At 35.4% G+C, this 12854-nt stretch overlaps 1 protein-coding gene and 1 pseudogene across 2 annotated transcripts; one reads left to right on the forward strand and one right to left on the reverse strand.

Annotated features, from left to right (window-relative positions):
* Positions 1-1522: 1522 nt before the first annotated feature.
* Positions 1523-1915, reverse strand: LOC147556445 (secreted RxLR effector protein 161 pseudogene; annotated as a pseudogene).
* Positions 1916-7889: 5974 nt separating this feature from the next.
* LOC147556446 (uncharacterized) lies at positions 7890-11586 on the forward strand. 2 transcript variants are annotated; one of them, XM_086664351.1, is made up of 4 exons: positions 7890-8332; positions 8517-9201; positions 9887-10029; positions 10969-11586. In XM_086664351.1, the coding sequence occupies exons 2-4, from the start codon at positions 8525-8527 to the stop codon at positions 11475-11477; spliced, it is 1329 nt and encodes a 442-aa protein (XP_086520477.1). In that variant the 5' UTR covers positions 7890-8332; positions 8517-8524; the 3' UTR covers positions 11478-11586. The 2 variants fall into 2 exon arrangements, with proteins under 2 accessions (XP_086520477.1, XP_086520476.1); XM_086664350.1 differs by lacking the exon at positions 7890-8332 and having other exon boundaries at positions 8416-9201.
* The last annotated feature ends 1268 nt before the right edge of the window (positions 11587-12854 follow it).

Here is a 12854-nt window from a genome sequence, read left to right on the forward strand (position 1 = left end):
AAACTAACAATAAACTCCTAAAAAGCTACAACAACTTAGACTACTTTCATAATAATTCTGTAACTAATACTTCATGACTTGACTGCTACTAAAAACTAGGAAATCAGTTATTTGACTGGGTAAACAGGAACTTTAATACATAGATGCACTAATTTTTAACACTCCCCCTTAGTGCATCCTTCCGATCAAGAACTCCAAGAGCTGCTCTGAGATGTTCGAACTTAAGCTTTACCAAAGTCTTTGTAAATATATCTGCAACTTGATCAGTCGTAGAGACTCTTATTAGCTTAATTTCTTGGTCCAATACTTTCTCTCGAATGTAGTGGTGACGAACTTCAATATGCTTCGTCCGAGCATGAAAAAATAGATTGGAGGCAAGCTTAACATCACTTTCATTATCGCATTTGATTTTGACAACATAATCTAGTTTGCATAATTGAATGATATAGTCCTTCGGCCTGAAGGAAGATGTCCTTTTGAAGGAGTGTCCTTCACCAAGATGGCGATGCTTGTAATTTGGCGAATAGGATGACGATGACCTTATCCGCAAGATCATCTAGTCCGGTCCAATTAGAAATCGTAATGCTTAGCTAGAAGCCGCTTACGATCGTCGGATCACTTCAGTAATCCGCGGGTAACATAGACAGGATCCTACAACGGGTTACACATAAGAGTGGTGGTTTGAACGGAGAGAATAAATTAGTGAGGGCTTGAATATAGATGGATATGATCCAGACTAATAGTGCCAAATAGAAAGAAAATAACCGAGCTCGAAAGGAAAGCCCAGAAAGGCTTAAAAGGAAGTCTTGGGCAGGGTAGATCAAGCCCACTTATGGATTGATCTAACCGGCCATAACAAGGGAGTGGGCTGCCAAGGCCAATCGCATTAGTGGGCTACTCTCGCCGGCCACATCTAAGGAAACCTTAGCTGGGAAATCCCTTCCCATCTGGGATCTCCAATCAGAAGGGTTTCTGATAGTTATCTTTTCTGTGGTCCAGATTAAATCTAAATTAGAATGGAATTTCTATTAGGGTTTATCTATATATGGACCAGTTAGAAAAACAGAAAAAGTGTGGAATTTTCTCAAGAAAAATCATCTCACTCTGACATCTTAGAGAGAGAGGATTTTAGAGAGAAAAGCTCTCAGTTCTTTCTAACTAGTCAAGAAGAAGGAGTTCTTCACCTCAACCTTCATCAAGGTCCTAGCTGACTTAAAGAGAGGGAGTTCAAGTCAACCTACTCGGTGTCTAAAGTAGACGAGATACTCTTTTGAAGCTCTTAATCTTCCGAAAATGTGACGGAATCGAATTTGAGGGAAAGCAAATAAGGTATTATTCTTTCCATGTTTAGTTCATTATTAATTCATGCCTGTGATCCTGGAAACTAGTGTTAAACATATAGATGTTTGAGATTCCGCTAACAACACTAGGTATAGCCAAAATCCAACAAGAACATGTCTTCTATTAACCTCTTCAAACACATACACTCTTGTGCAGCCATAGTTGCTGCCACATATTCAGCTTATGTGCTTGATAATGCAACCACCGATTGTTTCTTGCTGCACCAAGACACCATAGCTGAACCGGTACTAAAGCAATAACCTGAACTTGAGTGTCTATCATTTTTGTCTCCAGCCCAATCTGCATCAGTGAAGCCTTTCAAACAGAACTTCCGAGTCCTCCTGTACATAAGACCATACTCAAGTGAACCCTTCACGTAACAAAGAATTCCTTTTGCTTCCTCCAAGTGACTAGACCTTGGGCACTGCATGAATTGAGAAACTACACCAACAGAGTAAGCAATCTCAGGCCTTGTGATAGTCAAATAAATCAAACGGCCAACCAGTTGCTGAAAGTCCATAACATTCTTTAGTGGTTCTCCTTCATCTTTGATCAATTTAAGATGTGCCTCCATTGGAATGGTTTTTTCTCTTGCATAGCCCGTTTGAGAAACAAAATACCCTTAATCTGATTTTTCAATTTCTAAACCAAGAAAACAATTAGTCTCCCCTGGGTTCTTCATCTCAAATCGAACAGAAAGTTCATTCTTCAGCATCGAAATTTCAGCGTCATTGTCTCTAGTGATGATCATATCATCCACATATAACAACACCATTAAATGCATATTTGAATATGATTTAATAAACAAACTAGAATCTGCATCTGAAACTCTAAAGCTGCAAAAGATTAAGTATAGAGCGACTTTACCATACCAAGCACGTGGTGCTTGTTTAAGACCATATAACGCCTTCCTCAGTTTGCACACATGGTTAGGATATTGCTCTGCGACATATCCTTCAGGCTGCTCCATGAATACTTCACGATCCTACTCTCCATAAAGAAAATCATTCTTTACGTCAAGTTGCCATAACTTCTAATTTTGAAAAGCTACAAGAGAAACAATGGTTCTTATTGTTACCATCTTCGCCACGGGACTAAACGTTTCTTCGTAATCCAATCCGTAACTTTGAGAAAAGCCACGTGCAACGAGTCGAGCTTTGTATTTTTTAACATCTCCATTTAAATTTTTCTTTAAACGGTAAACCCATTTGCAAATGACGGGCTTGCAGTTTTCTGGTTTCATCCCCAACTCCTATGTCTGATTCTTGTTCAATGCTTCAATCACTTCTTGCATCGCAGCTTCCCATTCTGGACGATCTTTGTCTTCTTAAAAGCTTGTTGTTTCTTCATCTACTTCTCCTACAAAGAAGCATGAAGTGACTGTACACAATTGAACCTCGTAGTCTTTGAGGTAATTTGGTTGTCTTTTCTGCCTTATAGGCCTTCTCTCAACTTGTTGATCATTGTCATTTGAGTAGCAATCAGCTGGAGATTCATTTGTATTTGAATCTGGTAAATTATTTTCAAGAACTAGCTGCTCTTGATCATCACTAAGAATGACTTTCTGCACAGAATTTTTCTGGGTTGAATAATAGGTGGAAATCTTATCGAATACAACGTCCCTAAAAGTGACGAAATTTCTGGTTTCTGGATTCATACACCTCTATCCTTTCCTGCTGGAGTCATATTCCACAAAAACACAGTTCTTTCTTTCGGATCAAGTTTGGTTCGATTTGATTTTGGAATGTGAACATAGCAAACAGAACCAAACACACGAAAGTAACTTACATTAGGTTTTAGTTCATACAACAGTTCGAAATGAGTTTTTTCTTTACCTAGCCAAGGTGGTAAATGATTTATCACATGACACGCACATTGAAATGCTTCAGCTCAAAGTTCTCGTGGAAGATTCTTGTCGTGTATCCGTGAGAGACTTGTTGAACCGAGATGTGCCAACTTCCTTTCTACTACCCGTTTTGCTGAGGGGTATTAGGACATGTCATTTGTCTTTGAATACCATTTTTATCACAATATTGAAAGAAATCATCAGTCATAAACTCTCCACCATTGTCACTTCTTAGGCATTTTATTTTCTGCCCAAACTCCTTCTCTTTGGTGTTGTTGAACTTTATGAAGTTGAACATTGCCTCACTCTTCAATTTCAAGAAATTTATCCATGTATATCTTGAAAAGTCATCTACCATCACCATAACATAAGAATACCCACTGTAACTTGGTGTTTTTGTTGGTCCCATCAAGTCTGTATGCATTAATTCAAAAGGGATTGATCTACGGTTGGATGAGGTTTTAAACGGAATGAGATGTGATTTTCCAAACTGACATCTTTGACAAATCACATCTTCATGTACGTTCTTCAATGTTGGCAGTTCATTCACTAATTTGTTAGAAGAAATTTGCTGCTGCATTTGATAACCCAAATGACCTAACCAAGCATGCCGAATTGCTGATGTCTGTTTGGTTTGTTTTCTTCACATAGGGTTCACATGCTACCTAGATAAACAACGACCCTTTCTTCTTACTAGTCAAAACAACATCACATCTATTATCTTCACATTATCAAGAACTTTTACATGGTTGAGAAACTGAAATTAAAGTTCTCTTCACACCTGAGACATGAAAGACATCGTGGAAATCGACACTTGTATCAATATCGCAAATCTTAATGACTCCTTCATTTTCTACTAGATATATGGAGTCATCGGCGGTAATAATAACTCGTTCTTGATTATGTTGTCGCAATTCTGAAACTAATGAATCGTCTCCAGTTACGTGATGAGAACAACCAGAATCAACAATCCACTCTTCTTTGCCCCTTTCATGGTTGAAAAGAACTTCATTGGGGATTATTTTTTCAGCAACATGGTTCCTCAGCTACTTCTACGGTGAAACACTGCTCCCAGTTGAGTGGTTATTGCTTTCTTTTTTACTTGCAATATTTTCCATAGAGAGCTCCACTCTACACTTTTTCATCATGTGCCCGATCTTACCACATCTATAACACTTGAAAGACTTGTTGTTTTCTGAGCTGCCTTTAATTGTTTCTGTGTTTGACCCTTTTTAATGGTTCTTGTTTTTAACCACTGGTTTATTATGGTGTTTCCCCTTGGAGAAGAGTGCAACATCTGAATCAAAGCTCTTCGCCATCTGCTTTGTCAATGCCTCTGGATTGGAAAGCAGATTTTCTAACTCTTCGACTGAAGGTGGCTTTGCCCATCCTTGAATAGATATAACAAAAGGAGTGTACTCCTTCTTTAATCTACGAATGAGAAATCTACGTAATCTACCTTCACTGATCTTCTCATTCGGATCTAATTTTGAAATTGCAGCACAAATACTCTTAATCCGTAAGAAATATTCAGAAATAGACATACATCCTTTTGTTAACATTGGTAATTCATTCTCCAACAATTGCAATCTGACTGTATTGGTTTGAGAAAATAACCTCTCTTATATCTCCTGAATTTCCTTTGGGTGAGCTAATATCACAGACATGATCAATGAACTCTTTTCCAATTGAAGTCCTCAAGGCAAAAAGGGCTTTACCACATTTTATCCTCCATTTCCTTCGCGGTTCAGCATTTTCCGTATTATCAACTGGAATTTCTGCTTCACCAATAACGAGTTTTCACAAGTCTTGACCATAAAGATAAGCCTCTATGCACATTCTCCAATACTTGTATAATCATCAACAAATAAGAGAAAGTATCTCTAGTTACTAACTGAAGGTGTTTTAGTTGGTCCAAAAATATCGGTACGTATCAATGCAAGTAGTGCACATGCTATTTAAGAGATTTTGCAAATGGAAGCCTATGCATTTTTTTTCTTAAAAACACCCTTCACAAATTTCATCATTTTTTGAAATATAAGGAAGACCGACAACTATATTTTTCTTTTAATCATTTCAGACCTCTATAATTTAGATGACCATATCTCAGATGCCAAATATGAGTCATATCAACTTCTTTGAATGCAATAATATTTTAGCATGATAAGATAGGAAACATTATTTGAGATCATTTGGACAGTAGCCATAATAAGATTTGTTCTTTTATCAACAATGTCACATTCTTCTTTGTCAAAATTGAGAGAATAATTTTTCCCAGTAGTTGCCCAACATTTAAGAGATTTTGTGACATACCAGGCATATAAGGAACATCATGAATAAATTTATTACTTTTATTTGTAGCTACTGCAACAACCCTTTTCCTTCAGCAGGATTTAACTTTCCATCACCAAGCTTTATTTGAGTTGAAAATTTTTTTTCAAGTTCCACAAATAATTCTCTATTTCCTATCATGTGATGGCTTCATCCGCTATTCAAATACCAAAATATCTGATGAGGGTGTTTCAACATTAATGTAACAAAATAATTGTGCTTCTTGTTTTTCTTCAGAATATTAGTTTCACTTTTTCCTTTTTGCAACCAACAATTTCTTTGAGAATGATAAGGAATTTTACATTTGTGCATTTAAAACGACAATCTTCAGATTGATGACCAATTTTTTTTGCAACAGAAACAATAAGGGGTGGAATTACCTTAAAAAAATTGTATTGAAGAACTTTCCTTGATTGTGTTATTTTCCTTGAGATTGGAAATAACCTTGTCCTTGTTGATGCTTTTCAATAGAACTTCTTTTTTTGAAAAAATTTACTTCTTTTTTTTGTTGTTGGACACTTTGTTATCTGAAAAGTTTAACTTGGACTGAAATGCTTGCTCCACCAAACTACTTTGATATCTATTGATTCTGCTTTCATAAGCTTCAAGAAAATAAATTAGTTCGTAAAAAGAGAGATAAGGTAAATCTTGGGATTCTTCAGTTACTGCTACAACGTGATCAAATTTTTGCAGTAGACTCTGATGAATTTTTTGAACAATGTTTTTGTCTTCGACAGTATGTCCAAGACTTTTAATTTTGTTAACAAGTTCAGTAACACAAGCTGAAAATTGTTATATATTTTCACTCTCTTTCATTACAAAACTATCAAATTCTTTCACAATGACCGAAGCATGATAAAAATAACTTTTTCGGAACCTTGAAATTCCTTTTTCCAAAATATCCCATGCAATTTTATTAGCTTTAGTTGCACCCATAATTCCATCGAAGATCGATTTACTAACCCCTTGTTGGATGTATTACAATGCTTTCGCATCCTTTTTTAATTAAATCTTTGAATTGAGCTATTGTCTTGCCTTCTTCTTCATAACCTTCATCAACTCCCATAAATTTTGTGAGATGTAAATTGTCCTCATTTGAATGCTTCAATAATTATAGTTTTCTTCATAAAATTTGGTATGGAATTAGGTGAAAGATTGAAGGTAGAATTTGAAGCTGGTGTTGTCATTTCTTTGTGATATTGAAAAAAGATAAGGAGACAATTGGCTCTGGATACCAAATTTGTTAGGTGCAAGGATGATTATGCATTATATCTTGAGAATGCTCTTTTAGTTTTAAGTGCTTGCCAACTTAATTTTCTTTTTCTTATTTTTGCTCGATTAGACACATTACAAAGGCGAGAGACTTCTACATTGAAACTTACAAGCCACTCAACACATAGCCTAAGCTTGTCTCATAATCTAAACTTATCTCCAATCAAACTTCTCTAGACATACCTACTCTGAGAACTAGTACAACTAATTAACTTTTCTCTACAGTTTCCTGATACATTTTGTAATTACAAATTACATTTTTTTTTTCATTCACTATAACTTTTTTTGTCGCCTTATCATGGTTGCATATAGAACCACCCATTCGTTAGGTGAGTGATTTGGGGAAATAACAAAAGTATTCGGGGCAATTAGTTTTGGATGGAAACAAAACTTTTTTGTTTTCTCCGAACATCACCCTTAATTATTTTCCAATTTTTTGTTCTTTCTTTTTCCCCTCTCACTCCACTAGAACTCCGACGACCTTTACCATATTCCGGCGACCTCCACCATTAATGGCAGTGACCACCGTCACAAATCCAGTTGGATCTTCTCCCTTTTTTTTTCTCTCTTCTTTTTTCACTCTCTCTACTATTTCCCTCTCTCACTAAATCTCGTCGAAGGGGATCTCCCCTTCGTCGGAAACCCGCCTGATTTTCCAGACGAGTATCGTCTGGATTTGGAGGAACCAGATCCAGACAAAGGGTTCTCCCATTCGCCGGAACTTAGACAAGAAAGAGAGAGAAGAAAAGAGGGGAAGGGAAAGAAGATAGAGAGAGAAGAGAGAGGGGAGAAGAGAAGAAAGAGGAAAAGAGAGAGGAGCGAGAAAGACGTCGCCGACGGTTTTATGTCGACAACTTGAGGGGGTGTGTTTGATGGGTGTTTTTTTAGTTTTCAGCCTTTCTCTCCGGAAACTTTTCTTTCCTCCCCAAATCGACGGCCTTTCGTTATTCCACTCAAAGAGTGTATGATGAAAATATCTCAAGTTCTACATCATTGGATCATTGATGATCCTCGAGATGCTAAAATGAAGGAGGTGTTTGGTTTAGGAACGACAAGAAACAAGCTAATAAATAGAAAGAGAAAAGAGGGTAACTAAAATAAGTAAAGAAAGAAGGAAGCAAAAGTCCACATTAAAAATCCATTAACATCAAAAAGGAAAAAAAGTTAAACTTGATGAGATGCTTTCCCTTCAACCATCTCATTCAAGCTTTTATAGATGTACCCAGAGCTCAAAACCTCTCTCTTTCTCTCTCTAGATTTTTCACTTTCTCTCTCTCTATAAAGGAAGAGAGTTCCCAACTGACTCAGTCAGCTACACTGCAACCTTGCCGGTAACGGAAAGTTCCGGTTGTGCATTTTTTTCACCGTCGGACTATTTTCGGTAATTTCTTTTGTGGTTGTCTGTGTGGGTTTTGGCTTTATATCTAGCTATCTATGGAGTAGCTTCTTTACACTTTAGAGAGAGAAAGAAAAAGAGTTATCAAGTTAGAAGATTTAGAGTGAGAGAGTTAGAAGATAGAGAGAGAGAGAGACTTGTCCCTTGTGGAACTAAGTAAGATGCATTTATCCTTTTCTTGATTCTTGATTGCAATTATTTTTAGGTTCTTGTTTTCTTGTTCACTTTATTATACTTGTGAAGATCAGTGTTAAACCTACTTCCCTCTCTCTCTCTACTCCTCTCTCTCTCTCTCTCTCTCTCTCTCTCTCTCTCTCTCTCTCTCTATAGTTGTGAAGATGATGAACAACATCATCACAAGTGGAGCTAATGAGATTTGCAACAATAACAACAACCCTTCAGTGGTAACTTTTGTTGGATTAGATGACAACAACCAAAAGCAGTTTACAAATTGGGAGACCAACAATGATCACATTCCTACCAACAACAATCTAAACCCTAATTTTATCAACAACCCAACAACAACCAACACCATCTTTGATACTTATAATTCTTCTTCTTCATCTTCTTCAAGTACTTTTGCTTCCAATAACTTCATCTCATCAAATTACTCCCATTTTCCTAACTACCCATCATCTAGTTTCTTCAAAAAACATGAGCTTGATGAAAATGGAAGCATCCCATTTTATAACAATAATAGTAGTACTACTACTACTAGTAGTAGTAATTTTGATAGAAGAATTGGGTTAAATTTAGGTCATAGAACTTACTTCTCATCGACGGAAACAACATCGTCGATAATAGATCCACTTTCAAGAAGACCTAGAGGAGGAGGATTTTATTTTGAGAATCATCATCATCATCAAGTTCCAAGATGTCAAGCTGAAGGTTGTATGATTGATCTTAGTAATGCCAAACATTATCATAGAAGGCATAAAGTTTGCGAGTTTCACTCTAAAGCTACCATGGTTGTTGCTGGTGGGATCGAACAACGTTTCTGCCAACAATGTAGCAGGTAACAATTTCATTTTTTTGGAGAGATGGGTTTGCTTAGAAACCATCTCATTTGTTCATCAAAGAGTTCTAAATACCAATTAGTTCATCTTATTTTTTTCAATTTTAAGATTATAATACCCTTAATTTTCTAGTTCATCAAAGAGTTCTAAAACCCTAAGATCTATGTGAATGAGGATGGGGATTTGCGTTTTGTGATCTTCAATTAGTTCATCTTATTTTTTTCAATTTTTAGTGATATGGGTAAACTAGAAAATTAAGGGTATTATAATCTTAAAAAACCCTAGCTGACTCTATTTTGCCTTTTGGGTTCAAATTTTAGGATAAATATATGCATTGAGAGAGAGGGAGCTTTGGTTGTATTTGACTTAGGTTAGGGCCATCTGAATTATTGTGTGAGAATTCATAAGATGAAACCTTGACACCAGATTTATAGACCAAGAAAATAAGAAACCCTAGCTACCTCAATTAAAGATTTTACATAAATGACATACATAAAATTAAACCATTAAGAATATAAAAATGGGTTTTTATATTTATTGATGAACTAAATTTGGGATTCCTTTTCAAGTCTGTATGATTTGATTTGATATGCTCATCTCTCTCTCTCTCTACTTTCTCTCTCTATCTCTACTTTCTCTCTCTAAGTGTAATGGGTGGGGATGTGTTATGAACTGGCATGGCAGATTTCATGTATTGGCAGAATTTGATGAGTCTAAAAGGAGCTGTAGGAAACGCTTGGCTGATCATAATAGGCGTAGAAGGAAGCCACATAATCAACCATCTGCTCCATCAGACCATTCACAACTTCCTCCTCCCTCTGAAAATGGTACGATTCCTCAGTCTAGATTCCACTTTCTATGCATCCCTATTTTCATTGGTTAAAATTTTAAGGCTTTGTTTTGAAATTGAAACCCATGATCAACAATAAAACCACAAGTTGGGGTTATTTATCATCTTTTGGTGGGATCATTTAAGGAACAAAGTTTAATTAACTCATTAGGAAATTTAAATTAATAGATAAAAAAAAGAACAAAATAACATCATTCTCTCATTTGGGTAGGAATCGGTTTTTAAGGATAACAAGCAAAAAAAAATATGTAATTAGATGTTCAATCGTTTATTCTAACAACAAGTTTACATTACTCGCCTCTTTGAATTTCCACTTGAACCGTTTGTGGGGGAAACAAAGATTTCTCTCTCCACGTGGCTGAACATGTGAGAGGAGAGAGAAACCCTTTGACAGTAGTGTTTCAAGTAGGAGTTCCAAGAGACGGGTTGAGTATACTTTTTGTTTATTCTAGTACTAACATGGTACTTCTTTTTAATATATTCTTTTATCGCCATCAGAACATAGAATAATGAAATTGAAATGAGTTTGATTTGGGACTACCTCTCCAACTTGAACTTCATGGATTCTTTTGTTAGAAAGGGATTGAAGTTGATATGGTTATCTTCAAATAATACAATTTTCGTTTTGAAAGTTTTAAACAGCCAAATACTCTTGTTAGATACTCGTAGTTAAGTCACTCAGTAAGTACTTCGTACATGTTAACTAATCTTCGGCCCATAAAATACTAATCTAGAAAAATAGTATTTTAACCAAGTGATTTTTTCATAAATTCATTTGTATTTTAAAATATAAAATACATTACATTACCAATCAAATATCTTCAACCTAGATAACTACACATAAAAATTGATACTTAAGGAATTAACCCTAATTTTTGTGTACTTTATGTGGTGTATTCCTTCTCAAACAAAACAGCTACTATGAGTAATAAGATGGGTTCATCAACTTCAAGATCAGAAGTAGTAATTCAAGAAAGGCCTTCAACTTCATCAAATCTCTCCTTAATGATCTCAAAATGCTCAAACAACAACAACAAACAAATTCATACTTCTACTAGTAAAGACAACTTAATGATAATGAGTGATAACTTCATGGTAAGTTCTTCATCACCCCTTCAACATCAAGCTTTTCCTCTTGGTGTAGATGACCAAGTAGATGACAAACAACACCTTAATTCAAGTACTCATTATCATGATCGATCACGACCGTTCATCTCATCGACAAAAACCCACGACGAGTCAATGTCAACAAGCTTGTTCATACAAAGATCATCTGATGAAAATCTCTTCTTCTCTAATGCTAACAACTCTCATGAAGATTGCGGGTCAGACAGGGATAACCAGAACCAGAACCATAATCAAGAAGAGGATTTGCATAATTTACTGCAATTAGGGCAGTCTATGTTTGATGTTGAGTTTGTCTGATTAATTTTTTTTTTTCGAATTTTAATCGAACTGCATGTTTAGATCACTTGGAACAATTGAACCTTGTTAATTTTGTAATGTACTCTTTATATGCATGTCTTATTCATCATAGGAACTACATTTACATATTTGATAACCTGAAGTATGGACAACTTTTTTAAAGGAAAAAATAATGGTATTGTTTCCTAGTTAGAAAAAGTCTCAAGACTCAAAACCGTCGTGTACAACGGAGTTCGTTAGAGTCTATAGATACGCGAAATCTGGAGGCGGATTCAACCAATCAGCCCAATGAAATAAACAGGTTGGGCTCATACTCTCAAGTTGTATCCTACATCTTACATGTTCCCACCGCGTTAGTGTTTGTCCGAGTATAAACAATTACTAATGAACTATATTACACATTTTTATGTAATCAATGAGAATGATATTGGAAGTTAAATGTGAGATACAATTTCAACATAAATTTGAGTCTAAAGTTAAAAAAATCCTAAATCGGACTAATTTTGAGTTAATGATAAGTCATTTTGTCTCAAAATTAGCGAAACTGCGTACAAACAAATGTAGTCACAGTCTCAGTGTCTCACAGTGAAAAAAAAACACAACACGTTCAGTGAATTTTAAAAAATTCTGGCCCTATATAATTTATACTTGTCTTGTGTCTCATTGGGTTTGGCGTCTAGGCAACGTAAAGGTGCACCATTTTGTCCGTCTTGAGTTGTGCCCAAAAACCTCAACCACCCGAAACCCATAAAACCTGAAAAGCTATGTGAGTTTGGATGGACTTTGGACATCAGTTTTTGGTGAACTATCGGCTTTATAATTTCAATGGACATAAACTATCCCCTTGATAAGCTATGTGAGCTTGTGCATCTGGTATGGCATAATTATTTTAAATGGACCTTAGGACAGTTAACACTGACCTTTGAAGTTCAAATTAATACAATGGAACCCATATGCCATTATACCCCATATAAGAAATAGGATGGCAAAGAAAGCATTTCAAGAGGGAAGATCTGAAACCAGTATCCATCATATCACTATTAATGTTAACACTACATAGCTATACCTAGAGAGCTAGAGAGAGTTTGTGTGTTGTGAGATTACTATATATAATATCAGTGATCTCAACAATATATATATATATATATATATATATATATATATATATATATATATATATATATAATATCAGTGTAAAAGTCTCTCTTCACATGTTACTGTAGTTTTTTTTTTTTGCTGAAAACATGTTATTGTAGTTTTTTTTTTTTGATGAGAAATGTTATTGTAGTTAGAAACATAAAATTGTCACATAAATAGTCACCATATGGGGAAAAAAACATTATGTTAATTATGCAGAAAAGAAGAAAAAGTCTATTA

Source organism: Eschscholzia californica, unplaced genomic scaffold (genome assembly GCF_041429995.1).
Source record: "Eschscholzia californica isolate CP2 unplaced genomic scaffold, dmEscCali1.0.p SCAF_2, whole genome shotgun sequence".
NCBI lineage: Eukaryota > Viridiplantae > Streptophyta > Magnoliopsida > Ranunculales > Papaveraceae > Eschscholzia > Eschscholzia californica.

Coding starts and splice junctions, on each gene's coding strand:
- LOC147556446 (XM_086664351.1), top strand. CDS start 8,525: ATGATGAACAACATCATCACAAGTGGAGCTAATGAGATTTGCAACAAT. Junction 9,202..9,886: donor TTCTGCCAACAATGTAGCAG/GTAACAATTTCA, acceptor CTGGCATGGCAG/ATTTCATGTATTGGCAGAAT. Junction 10,030..10,968: donor TCCTCCTCCCTCTGAAAATG/GTACGATTCCTC, acceptor CAAACAAAACAG/CTACTATGAGTAATAAGATG.